This window comes from Sorex fumeus, unplaced genomic scaffold, assembly GCF_029834395.1.
Source record: "Sorex fumeus unplaced genomic scaffold, SorFum_2.1 ptg000063l, whole genome shotgun sequence".
Classification (NCBI taxonomy): Eukaryota; Metazoa; Chordata; class Mammalia; order Eulipotyphla; family Soricidae; genus Sorex; species Sorex fumeus.
The window spans coordinates 47,595,634-47,618,382 of NW_026606120.1; the positions used below are offsets into that span (position 1 = coordinate 47,595,634).

General features: G+C 41.3%; 1 protein-coding gene across 1 annotated transcript in view; it reads right to left on the minus strand.

Moving 5' to 3' along the window:
- EFCAB5 (EF-hand calcium binding domain 5) overlaps positions 1-22,749 on the minus strand; it is a 94,917-nt gene that overhangs the window by 25,211 nt on the left and 46,957 nt on the right. The window contains exons 10-15 of the mRNA XM_056126507.1: positions 21,555-21,769; positions 19,811-19,967; positions 8,282-8,571; positions 5,928-6,097; positions 5,023-5,251; positions 1,399-1,551 (exon numbers count right to left, since the gene is read on the minus strand). Coding sequence (XP_055982482.1) covers positions 1,399-1,551; positions 5,023-5,251; positions 5,928-6,097; positions 8,282-8,571; positions 19,811-19,967; positions 21,555-21,769 — 1,214 coding nt within the window. The remainder of the gene's footprint in view (positions 1-1,398; positions 1,552-5,022; positions 5,252-5,927; positions 6,098-8,281; positions 8,572-19,810; positions 19,968-21,554; positions 21,770-22,749) is intronic.

Consider the following 22,749-nt stretch of genomic DNA (forward strand, 5'->3'; position numbering starts at 1 on the left):
CAAGTTTATTTTTTAAATGGTGACCAAAATGTACTATAATTTTTCTGATGTTAACAATGCATTGTCAAACATCTGGAAAACACAGAGAATCCTGAAGAAAAAATATGTTTTACCCTGTTTTCTTTCTACTGTCAGTATGGTCTAGCCACTGTAAGAGGAATGCCAGGACTTAGCAGACAGGAAGAAAACCTGAGGGGAAGCAGTCAAAGACTCAGAGACTACTAGGTGCTGCCATGGCATAAAGCTAACCCACAGGCACCATGCAGAGCTGTTGGCCTCGTGAAAAGAAGACACTGTTTCATCCATTATCATCAAACCCAAAATTCTAACATCAAAAGTAATTGTAGAAGCTGGAGAGATAGTACAGCAGGTAGAGAATTTGCCTTGTGTGTGTGAAAAATCTGGGTTTGATCCTGATATCGTATATGGTTCCCAAGTACCTCCAGGAGTGATCCCTGAGCACAGAGCCAAGAGTTATCCCTGAACACTGCTGGGTATAGCCCAAACACCAAAAATCAATTAATCAAGTGAGTTTAAAGAAGAAAAAAAGGCTGGGGTGTCCTAGGAGCTAAGTTGCATGTTATGCACCCCAACCTGGTGCAATCCCTCTCAATCCCTGTGCACTGCTGAATAATAGCCATGGAGGTCCCCAGCACCACGGGATGTAGCTCTGGAAACTCCAAAATCACAGGGTTGAGCAGCACCCAATTCACCAAATATTTCTGGAAGTGGCCTCTAGTATCCCTGAGCACACTTTGGAGGATTCTATCCTCCTAAAAGAGAAGCAAAGTGAAGGTTCAAAAAATATTTTCACATGATAGATATGGAACTTTAAAAAAAAGTGGAGTGATATGATGTGTCCTTCTAAAACAACAGCACCTCATTCTTCCCCATTTCATTCCTAGGAACCCGAGGCAGTTCCAGTCACTGCAAGTCCAGTCCTCCCTCCCCACCTTAGGCAGGGAGGCTTATGTTAAGATAGATTAAAAACAGTTTTCTTTGGGGGGTTTCCAAATAGGAAGGGAAAAGAAACATTCCTTTCTAGTTAATTAAGCACCTGGCTTGCCTGTAGGGGAAAAAAATCTTGAGCCGAAATACAGAGGGAAATAAACCTGAAAACTGGGAAGAAAGAACCCAAGAGAGCTGTGAGGGCTTTAAGAGCCTGGATCTGGTCATCCTGAAAGCCAGTCTGACTCCTGCCCATTCTTTGTTCTGGACATGTGAACAAATCAATTCTTCCCTGCACGTTGGGCAGCTGGATATGAATTCCTTTCAATTCCCGCCAAGGATCTTGAGGTGGAGTTATGAAAATTAGGAGAATGAACCACTGAGCAGATTTTAAGATATTAACACCAAGAAATACTCTGGGGTGGGCCAACACTGCCCAACCTTGCCTACCTTCTCTGGGCTGGGCTCAACAAAATATGTAGTGATGGAGGTGATGTTGGTTTTAACATTGTAGAGCCATCCGATGCCAGTGATCACAACATGAAGAATATGCTCCCGGCTGTGGACGTAGTGGTAGGCAGTACTAAAGATATTGGTGACTCCCTGTAGAGACAGAAAATTTAAGTTACATGTTTTTAAAAATAGCAAAATCATGGTACAGTGGGAAAGACACTTGCCTTGCATGTGGTTGACAAGACTTCAACTCCCAGCTCTACATGTGACCCCCTGAGCACTGCCAGGAATGATTCCAGAGCACAGAACTAGTAGAAAACCCTGAGCACTGCTGAGGTGGGTTTTTTTTTGTCAAAAAAGAAAAATATTGTAATAAGAAGGAATAGAAAAATAGTAGTAGGAATCTTTCCTACAAGTTATTCATTAGTTCTCAAAAGGTAGAATTGAGATTTGATTATGAAAGAAGGATCATCAAAAAATCCAAAGTGAATTCTACCGTAAGACCACATAATTGTATTTTCAGTCATATTTGATTTAATTTTCTATTTAATTTAATTTTTTTTATTTTTATTTTTTTTATTTTTATTTTTTATTCTATTTAATTTAATTTAATTTAATTTTCTATTCATAGAATTTAATTCAAATACTTGCAGAAATGAGCCAGCAATTTTATTTTATTGTTTATTTTGTTGTTGCTTTGGGGCCACACCTGACAGACCATAAGGGATGCCAAGGATTGAATTGGGTTGGCCAGTGTACAAGGCAAATGCCCCATACACTGGGGCATATTATCACTTCGATCCCATGAACCAGTCATTTTATAAACTTAAAAGCACCTATCTAGGCTAGAAAGCTAGTGCAGGGATTAAGGCACTTGCTTGGCACACTGCTGACCCTGGTTCAATCCTTGACACCAAATATGGTCCCCTGAGCACTGACAAAAGTGATCCTAGTTTAAGACTAGGAGTAAGCCCTGGGAACCCCCTAACAAAACAAAATAAATTCCCATTCCTTTCTGTGATCTAACTTGAAATTATTACTACTTGAGAGACATTTAGTCTTTTTCATTCATTTTTCAGATTAAACCCCCGCCCCGACCAGGGCTCCAACAGCCGAAGACCTCCAGGACCAGCCACTACCATGCTGAGACCACTCTCTGCACACATGAAGGTACTGGCAGAGGGACAAAGCCACGCGGGTTCCGGGGCCGAGATCTCCAAGCTTACTCGGATCGGGGCCGAGCATTCTCCACCCAGATCCTCCAAATTCCAGTAGGCGGGGGTCACACCCACCAACTGGCCCCCTGGCACCGTGTAATCCCATCAGCGGCCAAGACTCAGAGACTATAAAAACCAGCTCCCGGAAGAGAACAGTGCAGTCTCCTGCCCCCGCGCCTGGCTATCCTCGCCGGGCCCCTTGGAGGGGAGTGGGTTGAGCTTTCCTCCCCCCCCACCAGGGCTCCGACAGCCGAAGACCTCCAGGATTTGCGGCCGCGCGACATCCTATTATGACATCTCATTATCTCATTCCTACTTTGGACAAACTGGCAGGCTACCGAATGTAGCCTGCCCACACGGCAGAGTCTGGCAAACTCCCCGTGGCGTACCCAATATGCCAAATACCAGTAACAATGATGGGTCTCATTCTCCTAAAGAGCCTTGAATATAATCTCAGGGCCTGGATGAAGGAGACGTTACTGGGGCCTACTCGAGGCAATCAACGAATAACAGGATGATTTGTGATTGTGATTGTGTGATTGTGATTCATATTAAAAATTATAACTCTGAAATAAAAAAAACTGTGGAGAGGCACATCATATTTAGTAGTATTTGTGGAAAGAGCAAAAATATTTTTATGTGCCACTCTTAGTAAAACATAAGTATGTTCCTTCTGAAAGTTAATTCCTACTTTGTGGGTCTTAGCTCTTCTAATATTTGAATTTCAGTTCTGCCTGACCCAAGTTCGATTCCTCTGCCCATCTCTGAGAGCCCGGCAAACTACCAAGAGTATCTCGCCTACACAGCAAAGCCTGGCAAGCTACCTATGACATATTCGATATGCCAAACACAGTGTTACTGGGCCCACTCGAGCAAATCGATGAACAACGGGAGGACAGTGATAGTGACAGTGATGTTTAAGGCAATGGGACACATATTAATGTTCTTTCCAGAAAGGCTGTGCGTGGTTAAACAACTGACACTGAGAGTATTTCCTTGTTTAACAAGGAAACAAGACTGATACATATATACATACAATCCCCAACACATACACACGGGGAACAGAGACAAGTGTGATCACACTATTAGACATAACTATGCTCTCATCTAGTTTCAAATCTGCATCAATACAGGGAGAAAGGGACTCTCATTCACTGCTGGTGGGAATGTCAACTGGTCCAGCCTTTTTGAAAAACATTCTTTAAAAATCTAGGAATTGAGCTTTGATTCAGCAACTCTACTTCTAGGAATGTACCCCAAGAGCCCAAAAACAAAATGGGGAAAAGATATTTGCACCCCTATATTCAGTGCAACATTATCCACAGTAGTCAAAATCTGGAAACAACCCAAGTGTACAAGAATGGATGACTGGATAAAGAAACTATGGTACATACACACAATGGATTATTACTCATCCCTAAGAAAAGATAGTGTCATGCAGTTTCCTGCTATATGGAAGGGCCTGGAAAATATCATGCTGAGTGAAGTTAGTCAGAGGGAGAGAGATGGACACAGAACAGTCTCTCTCATACGTGGAGAGTAAGGAAACATAATGGGGGAATAATGAATGTACAAAGACAATGGAAACAAAGAACATGGGAACTGGCAGTCAGAAGGAAACACACCACCTGAGGGTTGAGGGGACTGGAGGATAGGACAGTGGAGGGAAGACCAAAGGGGAAGAGGAGGTGGTGCTAAAAGGTGGTGAAGTGTTTTTTTTTTTTGTTGTTGTTGTTATATTTATTTATTGAATCACTGTGGGAAAAGTCACAAAGCTTTCAAGATTAAGTCTTGGTCATACAATGATCAAACACCTTTCCCTTCACCAGTATTTATTTTTCACCACCAAGAACCCCAATATGCCCCCCTGCCACCCCGAGGCAGTAATGTGTTTTGTATGAAACCCCATTGGCAACAGTAAATTAAACCACAGTGCAAAAACATATACATTTTTTAAAGTGCCTCTCAGAGGCAGACTGGTGGGTGAAGTCAAGGAGGGGAGAGGGATAAATTGGTGGATGGAAGTTGGCATTGGTTTAAAGGGATTGATGTTGAAACTGGTTGGACCGATGGCACAGTGTGTGGGGAATTTGCTTTCCATGCGGCCGACCTGGCCGACCCAGGTTCGATTCCTCCATCCCTCTCGGAGAGCAAGCCTGGCAAGCTACCTGTGAAAAAAACGATATGCCAAACACAGTAACAAGTGTCACAATGGAGACGTTTACTGGGCTTGCTCAAGCAAATCGGTGAACAACAGGAGGACAGTGACAGTGACAGATGTTGAAATAGTATATGTCTGAAACAGTATGTGTCTGAACTTCATAATTTCATGGTGACAAAAATTTTTTTAAATATAGGCCAAGCTCTCTTATTATTGTTCTTAAAGAATTCTTCTTTTACTTACCTGATAGAAATTAATCTCATGATGTAGAAAGATGTTTATTTTCTGAGGATCTCTTAGGGTGTCAATAGCCAGGACCCCAAATATTCTTAGATGTGCATCTTGGAGAGGCAGAGCCAGGAAGGACCCATTACAATCACTCATCGTCCGGGAATTGTTCCAAAACATTATGTTTCCATGGTGCTGAACTTGGGGGACATGTATTGGCTTTCCTTCATCAATAACTGTAAAGCTGAGGAGTAGGTATGTGAGCACAGGAGAAAGGCACAGGAGGGACTTTGAATTAAACCCTGCAGGAAACTACATCAGTCCCCTCTCCATGATCATTTCATTATATGCTAGCAAATTAGACTAAAATAAATGACCAATTTGGAGAGTCTGACTTAAGAGGAGGACTAAAAAAAATGAACAACAAAGCAAACTTAGAAACAGAAAAAATAAATTGAGTTTAAAAGACATACAAATTACAGAGCAGATAGAAATAACTAAATAGTGCTGAGCAGAATCCTTACCTTGTGCACCAATGCCTAGAAGTAAACTCTAGAAACAATCAGGAGAAATAATTGGTAAGGCACTGGTAATGTGAGACATTTCTCTCTGGAAAAGCTCAACAAGATTTCAATGTTAATTTACTTCATAAAGGGAAAAAAACTTCTTAAAAGGATAAAGCCAGCTTCAAGAAATTCTTACTTTGGGGTGAAAGAGATTGTATAGTGGGTAGGGCATTTGCATTGCATATGGCTAACCCATGTTCAGTCCCAGGCATCCAATATGATCCGCCACCCCCACCTATGCCCCCAAGCACCACCAGGAGTAATTCTTGAGTGCAGAGCCAAAAGTAACCCCTGAGCATTGCTGGGTGTTATTCCAAACAAAAAACCAAGAACAATAACAGCAAAAATTCTTACCTGATCCCCTTCATATCCCTGTAGAGCACTTTGTTCAGGACAAATGGTGCATCATCCAAAGTACAAGCCACATTCCTCAATAGAACAGTCCCTCGATCTGGCAGTAGTTTGTTTTCTTCCAAGAGGGAAATATGGGCACTGATTGTCTTGTTTCCATGGACTCCAGCATCCTATGGCAAGGTGTTTGAACCAAGTATTTGACAGTAGTCAAAAATCTACCTTCTTATCATTTCCCTCTTAACCAATTAGTCAATTTGAGCTTCTTCCCCTAGTGATTTCCTTTTCCTGAACAACGGAGGCAGATATTAGCATTCACAGACAGTAAGGAAAGACTGGCACTACAACTGTCTCTAAACCAGAGTTTTGGTGAGTGGAATTGTTTCACTTTGTGTTAACTAGACTTGTTTACTCAAAAATAGAAAAGAAGAAGAGGAAGAAGGGGAAAAGGAGAAGAAGAAAAAATAAGAGGAGGAGGAGGAACAGGAGGGAAGAGGAGGAGGAGGAAAAAAACCCCTTAGTCTGCCCAAGTTTAGAGCCCTAAAACTTGGATCTCATTGAACTATAGCCAGTGTGATATGGTCTGGGTTCTAGTGAAAATCATTTCTTTATGGGCCAGAGAGATAACACAGAGGTAGGATATTTGCCTTACACATGGCCAGCTCAGCATCCCATATAGTCCCCCAAGCACCACGAGGAGTGCAGAGCCAAGAGCACCGCTGGGTATGGCCCCAAAACAAAATAACAGCAGCAACAACAAAATAAACAAATAAAATCTCAACAATAAAAATGTACTTAGATTTCTCTTAGGGCATTGCAAATCTCAGAAGCAAGTTTTTCTTGATTGTTTTTCCTATTTCTGAACACATAATTTTCGACTATATTGAAAAATTCAGCCATTCAGGGACATGATTCTAATTATCAAATGTTGCTATTTAACTGAGATGAATGTCATTCATTCCCTGGATGAATGTAATCTGTGATATATGTGGAAGACAACCAGGCTGTTTCCGCCCAGGGGAAAGCAGGAAGTTAGGTGTTTGGTGTGAAGGCAAAGCTGTGGGCAGTGGTCCACCAGTGCATATGTTTTCACTGACAGAATACTGAAATAGTCTCAGGTTGTTTCTATGCAAGTCTGTCTGTAACTTTTGGATTATACTTTATAATTACTTTGTGATTTAAAATAGTTCCCTTTAAAATTCAATCACAAAATATCGTGCAAGGAAATTACAGTTGAACTGCTTGTGCATTTCCTTATTGGTATTTCCCAATTATCAGTTGAGTGTCTATTTTAGGCTTAAGTAACTCTCAGTACAAAGGAAGTTAGAAAGCCCAACACATAATTTTGTTATTTATATCTTTTCTTTCTGTTCTACCTAACTGATCGACAATAATTTCAACTGCATCTTTTCTGGCTCTAGGTCACTGTAACATATGGAATGAATAAAACATCTATAGGGGCCTGAAGGTTACATTTAGTAAGGTGCTTGCCTTGAATGTGGTGGACCCAAGTTTTATTCCAGGCCCTCCCTACTAAGCACTGCCAGGAGTGAACCCTGAGTAGAGAGCCAGAAGTAAGCCCTGAGCACATCCAAACAGGGCCCCAAACCCATACATTAATTAGATAAAACAAAGCTATAGAAGTAGACAATGAGGGCCTGGAACCTATAGTGGCCTTGTACACAGTCTATCTGGGTTCAGTCTCCTGCACCCCATATGATCCCTGAGCCCACCAGGACTGATCCCTGAGCACAGTACCAGGAGTAAGCCCTCAGCACCACTGGAGGTGACCCCCAAACAAGCTAACAAAAAAAGAAGTATACAATGATTTTTTTGTAGGCCCTAGGCCCTCCCATTGATCATCGATTTGCTCGAGCGGGCCCAGTAACGTCTCCATTGGAGACTTTGTTGTTACTGTGTTTGGCATATCGAATACGTCACGGGGAGCTTGCCAGGCTCTGCTGTGCGAGCCTTTTCTGTAGGAGTACTGCTATTTATTCAGCCACTGATTAGCTGATTGAATTGGGCATGAACTCCACCTTAATTTTTTTCTTTTCTTTTTTTCTTTTTATATTTATTTATTGAATCACTGTGGGAAAAGTTACTAAGCTTTCAGGTTTAAGTCTCAGTCATACAATGATCAAACACCTTTCCCTTCACCAGTACTCATTTTTCACCACCAAGAACCCCAATATACCCCCCTCTCACCCCTCCCAATGCCTGTGAGGCAGATGATTTCTACTTAACTCTTCTCTCACAAAGAGAATTTACTTGTGCACTTCCTCTGAAACCACTATGTATTACCCACTATACTACGAGGAAGCTTTCTCTCTTACATGTCAAGTTAGGAAACATACCTGGGTGAGGGCCCTAAAGGTTTGATTGTAAACTGGTTCCAGGGATACCCCACTTGTCTCAGCAGCAAGTTGGATTTGGTGCAGCCACTTTCTCCTGACCTGGTTTCTCAGATTTTCAACATGGGTCCTTTGCAAAGCATTCATCAGAAACTCCACAAGATTTTCCAGAACAATATCTTCATTACCCCTGAGCTCAGATACAACCAGTTCTAAGTATTTCTGAAACTGTTTTGAAGATAACTTCACTTCCTGCCCATTGTGTGGCTTTGGAAATGCAATGTATAGTTTAGCTAAAAGACATAAACATAAAATGAAGAGCTAATGAAACGTTTATTCAATGTGTAAACTTATTGCAAACAGAATCCCTGAAAATAGAACCCAATGGAAAAACCTCAAAGTCTCAAAGTCAGGTGAAGCCCGGGAGTCAATTTTGACTCCTTGCTTTTGACTTAATCCTATCCTGTCAGCCTTTAGAATTGTAACATGTGATCACACCTCTTCTTATCTATTTCCTTAATTCAAAACTACTATTAATTATTCTTAAATTGGATTACCAGGGGTCAGAGAGATAGTATAGGGCTTAAGACATTTATCTTACACATGGCTCACCCCATATTGAATTCTGGCACCACCAGAACAGATCACAGAGCATCAAGCAGGAGTAAACCCTGAGCACTGTGGGCTGTGTCCCCCAAACAGAAACAACTAAGATTACCAATAGACTAACACCTATTTATATTAAATTGAAACATAAGTTGCATTATGAAATTCTGGTCCAAAGTTGCACTGATCTTTGAATTTAGCTCATTTTCCAATATCTTTCCATAATAATAGATAGAAACTATTTGCTCTGGTGTCCTCAACTCTGCTCGTGGCTTTGCACACTACTGCATCCACAGTTATTTTTTTTGTCTTTTTATTTTTTAAATTTTTTTATTTTTTAATTTTTATTAGTGAGACACCATGAGGTACAGTTGTAGACTTACAAATTTTGTGCTTGGGTTTCAATTATACAATGACCAAATACCCATATCTCCACCAGTGTCCACAGTTCTTTTTAAATTGTCCTAAAAATTGGTGATAATGAATTTTTTCACATATCTATTGGCCATCTTTTTTAACCTTTGAGCGTTTGCTGTTGTTGAGCTTTGCCAGGGCTTTATACACTTCAGAAGTCAGCCTTCTGTTTGATGTATGGTGTGCAAATATTTTCTCCCAATCAATAGTCTTTTAATTTTTGGCCTCATTTCTTTTACATTACAGAAGATTTTTAATTTGATATAGTACCATTTTCTTATTTCTGCTTTTGTCTCTGGGATCAATATCTTAGAGAGGGTTAGAAAGATATCACAGGAAGTAGGGTGCTTATCTTGCATGTGGCTGACCCAGGTTTAATCTCCTGTAACACATGTGATACCCTGAGCACCTCAGAGTCCCCTTAGCCTGCCACAAGTGATCCCTGAGTGCAGAGCCAGGAATGAGCCCTAAGTACAGTTGGATGTGCACCCTCTCATCCCCCCCCCCAAAAAAATCCCCAAATAAATGAAATAAAAATGAGGTCTGGAAGGTAGTAAAAGGGTTAAAGCACATAAGTTTGATTCTGAGCACCACATGGTCCCCCAGCACCGCCAGAGTGAATGGGGTATTCCAGGCATCACAGGGTCTAAGCAGTATTACTTTCTCCAGCCTGTGCATTGAACCACCCACCAGATTGTCAGAGAATTACCAGTGGAACCCCTGAATCTCCTGTGCCATGCTTAGGAGGTTGCCCTCCTGAGTAAATAAACCAAAATAATAAAAAAATAAAAATACTATATGATTTTTAATACCAAGTCTAGCCATCTGAAAAATATGAAAAAATACTTTCAAAAATATTTGTACATGTTATGTTCATGGTGGGCTGGAGCGATAGCACAGCGGGTAGGGCGTTCGCCTTACACGCGGCCAACATGGCCGACCCGAGTTCTATTCCTCCGCCCCTCTCGGAGAGCCTGGCAAGCTACCGAGAGTATTCGATATGCCAGACACAGTAACAACAAAGTCTCCAATGGAGACGTTACTGGGCCCGCTCGAGCAAATCGATGATCAACGGGAGGGCCTTTACCTTTATGTTCATGGTAGCATTATGGATAACTGGATAAAGAAGCTATAGTACACATATCTAATGGAATACTATTCAGCTGTTAGAGTGCAGGGATGTGGCTTAATGGATTATTCAGCAGATGTAGCCTAACTTGTGTCCACAAGGCAACAAGTTTGATCCTCATCATAGTTCTACATTGAGAAATGTGATCCCTGAATCCTTGGTAGGGTAATTGAGTGTTTGACCTCTGGCATATTAACTGCAGTCAATTCTATAAGTCGTAGGGCACCACAAATGTGACCTCAACAATATCACCACCACTACAAAAAATAAAATTAAAATTTTGCCTTTTATAACAGTATTGCTGGAACTAACACGATTATGCTAAGTGAAATAAGTAAGGAAGTGAAAGAGAGTTATCAGATTTTTACCCATATGTAGACTATAAATAACTAAAGCAAATGAATGGCCAAATACAACAAAAATAACTCTTAGATTCTGTGAAAAAACATGATGGCTAACAGAGAGAAATGGAAAGAGGGTTGGAGGAATGGGTATGTCATTAAATTCAAGCACAAATTCAAGCACAGTCATTTTGATAGTTTTGGCATTAGAACTTCAGTGTTGAGTGTGATAAAACTTATATGCATATATACCAGCAGTATATATGTGTATATGTATGTACATTGTTATAAAATTGCATACCCCAAATTTTATGGTATTGTAACCCAATAGTAAATTAATAAAATTCATTAAAGCTCACCCATAAATATTTGTATATTATGAAAGGAAAAATAATAAAAAGAGAAGGGTCTGCCAGCTATCATCTTGTTATCTTGGAGTTTCTAATAATACTTGATAAGAACACAATATTGCTTATATGTTAGTCATAACAAAGAATAGTAACCTGGGCTGGATAGATAGTACACTGGTTAAGGCACTTGCCTTGCATGCAACTGATCCTGGTTCGATTCCCAGCACTGCCTATGGTCCCCTGAGCAGCACAGAAGTGATCTCTGCTGGAGCACAGGGTCAGGAGTAGCACCTGAGCATCACTGAGTGCAGCCCCAAGCTCCTCTCACTCCCCAATTAAAAACCCAAATTTAATCATGAGAAAACATACAAATGCAAAAGATGAACATGCCATAGCCAGCCTATATCTTCAGAAGTATTAGTCATAGAACCCAAGAATAGCCGAGAAAAGTACCAGGAGGATTACTCCATGGCTTTGAGGCCAGCCGCACATACTAGGGGAAAAGGCAGCTCAGATAGAGAAGGGAGCACCAAATAAAGGGTGTTGGGAGGTTCCTCTCAGGATGGTAGATGTGTGATGAGAGTAGACTATAGACCGAACAAGATTGCCACTCAATGTCTCTTTTGCAAACCACAGCACTCAAAAGGAGAGAGATAACAAAAGGGAATGCCCTGCCACAGAGGTAGGGTGGGATGGTGGGATGGGGGTGGGAGGGATACTGGGACCCGTGGTGGTGGAGAATGGGCACTGGTGGAGGGATGGGTATTCGATCATTGTATAATTGAAATTCAAGCACAAAAATTTGTAAGTCTACAACTGTACCTCATGGTGTTTCACTGATAAAAATTTAAGGAAAAAAAAAGAAAAAAAAAGAAGTATTAGTCATAGAAATCAAGGAAAGACTGAGTAGTTTCTTTAAGATACTCGATGAACAGAGAATTAACTTTTGTTTTAAACTATCTCCTTGTCCAATTTACAGCTTCATTAAAAAACACATTGTGATTTTGTTTAAGATCATTGTCAGTGATTTTAATGCCACAATAGGACCAAGAAGATCAGCAGAAGAATTCCACATCGGGACCCGTGGCCTAGAATGGAACGAACAGGGTGACAGACTGAGTTCATCATCTCGACCAAGACCATCCATGGTAACTCACAGTTCCAGAAGGCCAAATCTAAACGTTGGACATGGGAGTCTCCCGGTGGACGGTTCCACAACGAAATTGACCACATCATATTCAATCGACGGTTTTGCCTAACTGATGTTGCTGTTATCCCAAAATTCTAAATGGGATCGGACCACCATCTCCTTCGTGCAAAATTCTACTTCATAGAGCAGGGAGAAAGGAATGCAAAGTTTAAGAAGAGAACTCCCAGAACGACCACCAACTGGGAGCTCTTTGACTCTGTTGTGGCAACATGGGAAGATGCCGTCATTGACAACATTGACGAGGAATACGGTCGACTGGTTCAGCACCTCCATGATTGTGCGAGGAACACCAAGAGAGAGATAACCACAAAAAAAAAAAAAACGCCTGTCTTCGAACACTCTTGAGCTTATTTGCCAACGCGTCTTGGTGCATACCTCAGGCAACTGCAAGCGAACGTCTGAACTCACAAAACAGTGCAGAGACGCGATCAAGGAAGATCTCAAAGACAGAAGAGCAGCAGTGCTGGTAGATGCAGCAGAAACCAGGAAAAGCATTCGCAATGCCCGCCTGTCCTTCACCAACTACAAGACCAAGATGACTGCCCTCCGACACCCTGATGGATCTATCACATCTTCCACAAGGGCAATGGAGAAGATTATACATGACTTCTACTCAGATCTCTTTAATAGCCACGTCCACTTGCCCACATACCAAATTCCGCAGGATGGATATGTCGTTCCCAACGTTCTCCCATCTGAAATCTGACACTCCATCTTGTCGGTAAAGAAACAAAGAGCACCTGGCCCAGACAAGGTCAGACCTGAACACCTGAAGAACCTACCGTCAGTATTCATCAATACGCTGGCTCGGCTCTTTACACGCTACCTGTCTGAATGCAAGGTTCCGTCCCAATGGAAAACCAGCAGGACTGTACTACTATACAAGAAGGGAGACATCCACGACATTGGCAACTATAGCCCAATCTGTCTATTGTCTGTCATCTACAAGCTGTTCACTCGAGTCATTCTGAATAGGATTGGCAGAACACTAGATGAAGGACAACCATGAGAGCAAGCTGGGTTCCGAAAAGGATTCAGCACCATCAACCATATCCACACAATAACCAAGCTCATTGAGGTTTCTCGGGAGTTCAAGATGCCGCTCTTTCTAACGTTCATTGATTTAAAGAAGGCCTTTGATTCTGTCGAGACGGCAATCATCGAAGCCCTAGCCAATCAGGGCATTCAAACTCAATACATCAGGATCTTCCGTGAGTTGTATTACGGATTCACTACCAGGATCTCACCATTCTACAAAGAAGCGATCATCCATGTCAAGAGAGGGGTTCGGCAGGGTGATATCATTTCACCGAAACTCTTCAGTGCCACCCTCAAGAACGTAATGCGATGACTGGAATGGGAAGGAATAGGAGTGAAGATAGACAGTCGGCAATTATACCACCTCCACTTTGCTGATGATATCGTTCTAGTAACACCAAACATCAGCCAAGCGGCACAAAGGCTGACCAGCTTCAACTGTGAGTGTGGAAAAGTTGGATTATAGCTGAATCTCACAAAGACAATGTTCATGAGAAACAGTCTTGTTCCTGACGTTCCATTCACTCTCAACGGAACGACCATTTCCGAATGCAACAGTTATGTGTACCTAGGTCAAGAAGTCAAAATGATGAATCACCTGGAGCCTGAGTTGTGCAGGAGGAAGAGAGTGGCTTGGAACGCCTTCAAGAGCGTCAAAGAAGTAACTAAGAGGATGAAGAACCTCCAGCTCTGAGCACATCTCTTCGATTCCACTGTTCTTCCTGCATTAACATACACCTCAGAGACCTGGGCCCTATGAAAACAGGATGAGAATGCTATTCGGGTCTCTCAAAGAGGAATTGAAAGAGCTATGCTTGGAGTATCACGCTTCACTCAAATGAGAGATAGAATCCGGAGTTCCGACCTACGTCAACGCTCAAGAATCAGGGATGCTGTCTCGTTTGCCAAGGCGTCGAAAATCAGATGGGCTGGACACGCAATGAGATTTGGAGACGACCGCTGGACTAGAGGTGTTACCAACTGGATTCCATGGAACGTCAAAAGATCGCATGGACACCCACCTATGAGATGGTCAGACTTCTTCGTCAAGACCCTGAACGATCGGTTTGAGGCTCTTCATGATCCTAGAATGAGCAGATGCCATTGGGCTACACTAGCACGCAACAGGGATGAATGGATACTTTACTGGTGCCCGCTCGAGCAAATCAATGAGTAACGGGATATCAAGTGATCAAGTGATCAAGTGATTTTTTTGTTCCTCATCAAGACTTTCTAAGTAAATGTGATTCTTAAGGCTCACAGTTTCTGTAATTCACTGAAAGAACATATCACACCAAAGTACTTTTCACTGGGAGCTAAATATCCTAGTTCAGTAGAAAGTTATAAATTAACACAACTCTGAACACTTAACAGAAGATGAGAGAGACACAATCAACCAATGTTATTAGCTTTTCCATGGGAAGTAATGGGGAAAGAGTGATTTATTCCACCTCAGTACCAGAGAGTACAAGGGCCAAGACACTTGCATGTGTCTGGCCCCAGTTTGATCTCTTGCACCACATCGTCCTGTGAGCATTGCTGGTATATCCCCAGAGATTCTCAACCACTGGTGGTGTCATCCAGATTATTCCCCAGAATTTCAATGTTCAGGCAGTTTTTGTATTGAATCACAGGCCTGCTTGACTGAGAATTGTCAGGAGATGTTCCTGAGTACCAGTTGGGTGACCCAAGAATAAAAAAATAAAAGTAAACTATTCCACCCAAACTTTAAATTCAACACTGTAGACTGATCATATGCTCTCGTTTTTCATTTCTTCTCAAAAAATGGCTGTATTAGAAAGGAATGAAAGAGGATAATTACAGGGCAAAAAGAGTCAAGTTGTGTCTTCCATATAGAAAACTTGGTTTTTGGGCTAAAGCCATAATATAGTGGATAAGGCACTTGCCTTACTTGTGGTCAGCCCAGGTTTGATCCCGGGCATCCCATATCATACCTCGAGCACTGCCAGGAGTAATTCCTGAGTGCAGAACCAGGAGTAACTCCTGAGCATTGCCAGGTATGGCCCTAAAACAAAACACAGAAAAAAGAAATATATGAACCATACTCAGTAGTTCTCAGGGACCAGAAACCACTTCTGGTTGACTTGGCCCAATGGGACAGGCCTGATGACTCAATGCTTGTGCCAGGTGCTGAGGTACTCAGGCTTAACGGTGCTGGAGGTGGTAGGTGGGGAGTTGGAGAAGGGGTGGGGGTGAGACCCAGGTGTATCCGTAGTGCTTAGAGGTGGAGGAGCAGCATGGGGATGGAATGCAGGCTCTCATACATGCCAAGCATTTGTTCTATCCTGTTGAGTCAGTCAGATCCCCACCCAAGTTCATCCTTTTTCAGGAAACTAAATCTGCCTTTCCTCTTCATTGTGGCTATCAGCTCAGCAATCATCTCTACAGACAGGTGGCTAACAATATGTGTTCTGAGAGATTCATTTTGTATACCTACCCTCCGGGAGAATAATTTGTTCTCCCTGCTTGAAGACACATTCTTCTTGCAGCAGAGTCTGTCTCCTCATGGCTTTTCTCTTTCTTATTGCTGAGATTAACTCATTTTATATTCTCTGTCTATCCTCCTTGCTCTACTCCATTCATATCTTGAAAACGTCTTATATCATTGTCTTTGTTGTGTTCATTCAGTTCTGTATTTTGTCAGGCTTAAGTCCTTCATTTACAAATAAGGAGCTCTGTATGTATAGGGGTTCAGCAACTTGCTTCGTCACATGATCATTTAGTGAAAGATATGGTACAAGAACCCAGTTCTCCTGGCCAGCAATATGTTATGAAATTTACCCACCTTGTAAATGAAAACCAATTTATAATGCCTTTTGAAATTTCATTAAGTTCTCTTTTTTGTATGCAGCCTAAGACAAGTCGTGTAGTATACTGTACTGTAGAGCTTTCAGAACACAGTTAATGAAGAGACTGACAATTAGTAAAGAATTAATAGGGTCCAGAGTGATGATACAGAGAGTAGAGCATTTGCCTTGCACAAGGCTGAACCAGGTTCAATCTCTGGCACCCTATATGGTCCACCAAGCCCATCAGGAGTGATCCCTGAACACAGTCAGGAGTAAACCTTGAGCACTGCTGGATGTGGACCCCTCGGAAAGATGGGTGGGGGGATGGCAGAACTTGGTAATTGAATCTTCAATGCCAAGTGAGACTTACCAGAATAATCTTACAGAGACACAAGGTGCAGACAAAGCACTCAACAACATATTCTACTCCTGATGGCCCAGACATTTTCTACAATCCTGCTAGCAAAGCACAAAGGTTCTAATTTCCCTACATCTTTGGTTTCCGTTAAAAAAAATTATAGCCATGTTACACAGCAAACAAAAGAAAAAGTAAACAAGTGGAACTACACAAAACCAAAAAGTATCTGCACAACAAAAGAAACAATCAGTAAAATGAATGGCGACCCATCAAGCGGCAAAAATATTTGCAAATCATAGGTTTTACCAGATAAGGGGCAGCTATTCAAAACAGCAGGAACACATACAACTCAATAGCAAAAAAAAAAAAAATCAGTCTTTAAAATATGGGCAGAGGCACTTGTCTTGCATATGGTTGACCCCTGTCTGATCCCAGTACATTTGGGCCCTTGAGCACCGACAAAAGTAAGCCTCAGCCCCATCCCCATGTAAGCCAAATTCCCTCCCTGAATAAAGAAAATAAGTGGGAGGCAGAGGAACTGAAGAAACGTTTTTCCAAAGAAAATATGCAAATAACCAAAAGCTGAATGAAAAGAGACTTAACAGCTAACCATCAGAGAAATGCAAATCAAAACCACTGGGACATAGCTCAATGGTAAGAGTGCATGCATTGCTTGTAGGGGACTCTAGGTTCTTATCCTCTCAAAATAAAAATCAAGTGAGATATTACTTCACATATCTGTTAAAATGGTTCTGCAGAATGCAAAAAATAGAACTATTGGACAGGAGAGATAGAATATGGGTTAAGGTGTTTGCTATACATGCAGCAGACCCTTGTTATTTGCTATACATGCAGCAGACCCTTGTTTCATCCGTGGAACCACATGTAGTGCCTGAGCACCACCAGGTGTGACCCTTGAGTACAGAACCAGAATGGCCCCAGGGGTTGCCCAAACCCTCTTCACCCTCAAATAAAAATGGAACTTCCGTGTGACCCAGCAATTCCACCATAAGGTATATGTCCAGAGCAAATGAAGTCACTGTGTCAAGGAAATAATCTGTATCTTCATGTGTATGGATGAAGTATTCATAATTAATGAAGATATGGAGAAAACCAAAGAGTCCACTGATAAATGCAAGACTGAAGGATTTGTGAGATATATATCTCACACATATATGCATCACAATAGCACCACTTTTTCTTTTTATATTCTCAATAGAGTATTACTCAACATGAGAAAAAACAAATATGATGGCTTTAAGGGTTACTTTACTATGTAAAATAAGTGGAAGCTAGGTACTGTCTTATCACTTACATGTGGACAATTTTTAAAAAGCCAAACTCATAAAAATAGAGTAGAATTGTGGTTGCCTGGGACTAGAGGTGAGGGAACAGGGAGATGTTGTTCAAAAAGTACCTTTAAGACAGATGAATTCCTTTTATTTATTTATTTATTTATTTATAGTTTCATACTATTTGTACTTGAAAATTAGTATGAGACTAATATCCAAGACCAGGGAAAACAAGGGCCAGGAGGACTGGTCAATGCTTGGTAATTACCACAAGTGTGTGTGGAGCAGAGGGTAGTTAAAATAGAGGGGGGGGGTGCATATGCTGCCTGAGTCCATGTACTGCTTGCATCCACATGGCCGAGCACATCTGACATCCGAGCACATGTATCATCCACATCTCCTCTCATGAAATGTGTACTTTCCTATCTAATGCTGGAATGTGTGTAGGGGTTCTCTCCGCCCTTGGAAAAACCTGCACTCTCTTCTTAAGAGCATTACTCACTCTCTCCCGCTTTCTCTTCTTTCTCCCCTTCAAAAATCCTCCAAATAAAATCTGTTTTACTTAAATTTTTTTTAAAAAGACAGAAGAGGGTCCAGCCTGACAACAATAGTTGGAATGATTATTCTGGACAAGGGTTGAGTGTTGAAAGTAGGTAAAGAGATATACACGATAATCTTTCAGTATCTGTATTGCAAATTATATGCCTGAAATGGGAGAGAGACAGAGACAGACAGAGACAGACAGAAAGGTGCAGGCTGTGGGGGGGAGGGTCGTTGGGGGAGGGTGGATGGAAAACTGAGGACATTGGAGCTAGAAAATGAACACTGGTGGAGGGATGTGTGTTGGAACATTGCATGACTGAACCCAATCATGAACAGCTTTGTAATGCTCTATCGCATGGTGATTCAATAAAATAAACTAACAAATAAGTAAATATATAAAAGATAAATTCCATGAATCTTATTTGCAGTATGGGGGCCAAGGATATTATTCAGTAGTAGAGCAATTGTGTTGCATATTTGATTATGTTTGATTCCCAGCACAACAAAAGCAATGTACAACATAGTGATTAGAAACAATGATACTCTATTAGATACCTGATAGTTATTAACAGCATACCATGTATGTTCTCAGCATAAAAAGGAAATGATAATTATCTGGAGTGATGGAGTTAACTAACATTGCTATGATAATCATTTTGCAGTATTTTACTGTATCAAATAGTACATTATTTTTTATAGATTTTTTTTATTGAATCACTGTGAGATAGACCCTTACAAAACTGTTCATGATTAGGTTTCAATCATACAGTGTTCCAACATCCTTTCCCTCACCAACAAATAGTATACTTTAAACTTACACAATATTATATGCTAACTGCAACTTAATAAACCAACTGTAGAACTGTAGCACTGTCCTCCCATTGTTCATTGATTTGCTTGAGTGGCACCAGTAATGTCTCCATTGTGAGACTTGTTTTTACTGTTTTTGGCATATCGAATACACCACAGGGAGCTTGCCAGGCTCTGCCATGTGGGCGGGATACTCTCGGTAGCTTGCCAGGCTCTCTGAGAGGGACAGAGGATTCGAACCTGGGTTGGCTGTGTGCAAGGCAAACTTCCTACCTGCTGTGCTGTTGCTCCAGCCCTAATAAACCAAAAGGAAAAAAATGTCACAGCCATGTTAGTAGGTTACAAAGTAGTATCTCATGGCCTTAAAAGAACCAGTGTGTATTTGTTTGGGGGCCATACCCAGCTGCCAGGACTTACTCCTGACTCTGTGCTCAATGATCACCCCTGGCTGACTCAGGGACCATATGGAATGCCGGGGATCAAATCCAGGTGACCGCATGTGAGACAAGAGCCCCAACTGCTGTACTATTGCTCTGGCCTCAAACAACCAGTGTTTTAACTGTGTGTCACTTTAGTGAGAAATTTAAAGCCAAGTATTATTGTAACTTAGGTAAGAAAGTTGTAATTTTACCCCTTTTCATAGATTCTTTTTCCATTCCGTCTTTGTATGTATACAAGAGCTTATCAACTTCATTCAGATCCAGGAAGCCTGAAGCATCACTATCCCATTTCTGAAAGAGGGCTTTGAGAAGAAGTTCCCGTAGGATTCTGGCATTCTTTCGTTGAGCCTAGCATATGAGAGGATGACAAAACATACATGATTCATTGTGCTTCCGGTTGTCCTCTATTTAGTTCCCCTAAAGTGCAGCGCTTTTAATACACACACACACACACACACACACACACACACACACACACACACACACACACACAGAGCAACTTTACTTTGGGACTAAGCTTTCTATTAATGGGAAAATGAACTATTCAATCTACCATTTCTTTGTTTCACCTCTAAACCAAAAATTGGACTTTAACTCATTAACTAAGGAAAAGACATATGCTTAAGAATTTTAATCCCTTCCTCTCCCTGAATTATTGGCACCTCAGGAGAGGACAGACACCTTGAGAACTCTGCTTGGTGAGCCTACGGGGATGAATGACAATGTTCAGTTACTGAGCTCAAAGATTCTTTTTCATATTGAATGTTGACCTAGTTGGCACTGATTCTATTTACCTTTTTACTGCATTCAATTAAATAACACAATTAATCAATTCAATAACAACTGATAGTTAGGTACATTTAATTGCCCCTCCCAGAAAAGAAAGGTACCATTTGGTTAAACGAGGGGAAAAGAAATCCAAGAAACAAAGTGTTAGCAACTCCAGAATGAGGTTGAGATCACTCATAAATCTGGTGGGATTATTTAAGGTTCCTGGTGAACCTAATTTTTATGTTTCATACAAGAACACATCAGTTAGTTAAATGTGTGCATTTATTTATCACCAAGTAAATAGAAGTTTTTAGGAGGCATGCACTACACAGGAGTGAAAATACATATTTGAGAGAAATTGGTTTGTGCATTTGTAAATGCACTCATACTGCAGACAACCAGTGAATAGACAAGTCTTGGCAAAACCAGAAATTCACTACTCAGTATTTTCTCTTTAAGTTTCTGGGGATGAAAAAAGATGTACAATAATCCATCACCTGCAGCAGCAATCATTAGGGGAAGGAATTCTCTGGTGTATGTTCTTAAAATATTTGACAATAAGATAAAATTTTAATGGACAACCAGAGAGAAAGTACAGGAGGTAAGGCACTTCCTTACTTGTGACTGACCCTGATTTAGCCTGCAGTGCTATAAAAGGTCCACCAAGCACCACCAGGAGTCACTCCTGGGCACAAAGCTAGAGATAGCGTTTGAACACTGCTGGGTGTAGCTCTCCGCACCCTCCCTATCATAAAATTTTAATGGCCTTACTCATTGAAAAGGGCTGGAGTGATAACAAAGCAGGTAGAAAGTTTGCCTTGCACACAGCCGACCCAGGTTCGATTCCTCCGTCTCTCTCGGAGAGCCCGGCAAGCTACCGAGAAGTATCCTGCCTGTACAGCAGAGCCTGGCAAGCTCCCTGTAGTGTATTTGATATGCCAAAAACAGTAACAACAAGTCTCACAATGGAGACATTACTGGTGCCCACTTGAGCAAATTGATGAACAACGGAAGAACAGTGCTACAGTGCTGTTCTTGTACATTGAAATAAAATGATAAGCTTTTTTGGTAAATGTTTTAAGAAAAATCATACTAGAAACAACTCAGTCTGAGAGATTTACTAAAAGTACTAAACTTATATACTTTATTGGTAATATTACTTACCTCTTCTAAGTCTCTCATCTTCTCTTCTCCTTTTTCAACATAGTTCAACATAAAGAAGGAGATGAGATTCTCACTGATACTCAAGGGAGCATCTTCACCAACAAATGTCTCCAGGAGTTGCACAAATTGGAGCAAATTCAAAGAAACTCGATTGAAGGCACTCCTACCTTTTATATTCTTATAAGACTGAATATTTCTGATAATTGGATATAGATCTGTCAAGCAGAAAACATACACTGTAAAGAGAGAGGCTGTCTGACATTAAAGGGGAAAGTACTTAGATACTTATTGTAATACTATTTTTTTCCTTCCAGAAAAAATATGCTTTTTCTTATTTATTGGTGGGTGGTGGGCACATGGTGAGGTGCCCAGAGCTTACTCTTGACCCTAAATTCAGGAAACACTTTTGGCAGTCTTGGGAGTTACTTTGCTCTCCTGACGGGCTCAGAAATTACTCTGCTCTTAGGAATTACTCCTGTGTTTCTTTCACACACAACTGACCCTGGATTCAATCCCTGCTACCATATATGTTCCCATGACAACTACCAGGAGTGAGCTCTGAGCATAGAGTTAGGAGTAAGCTCGGAGTCCTGCCAGGGACGGCCCCTCCCAGAGGGGGAAGGTGAGGAGGGGGAAGTAGTGACTCATGTGATTTTTATTCTTGTACTTGAGGCCACACCAAGCTGTGATCAGGGCTGATTCCTGGCTTCATGCTCATGGGTCAATCCTGGTGCTAGCAATGCCCAAGGGGCTTTATGTAGTATAGGGGATTAAATGGGACAAGCTGCATGCAAGGCAACCACCTTAATCTCTGTACCATCTCTCTTGTTCCACAATTTTTACATGATAAAGCAAAAAAATCAAAATTAAGAAAATCTAAGACTAGATGAGTTTGTTTGGGGGCTATACTTGGTGGTGCTCAGGCTCTGTATTGGGCTGGAGAGTGGTGTGTCACTTCCAGTGGTGCTCAGGGGACCACATGCAGGGGATTGAATTGGGCTTCATGCATGCAGACCATGCACTTAGCTCATTGAGTTATCTCTCTAGCTCTCAGGACACATGTTATGAGTAGAAAGACTGTTATTTCATATACACTTGAATGAGAAAAATAGTAACAGAGAAGGAAAAAATCTTCATCTGAAAAGTAAATGATAAAACAGCATTGTAGTAAAATATGCTGACTTTTGGAATAATC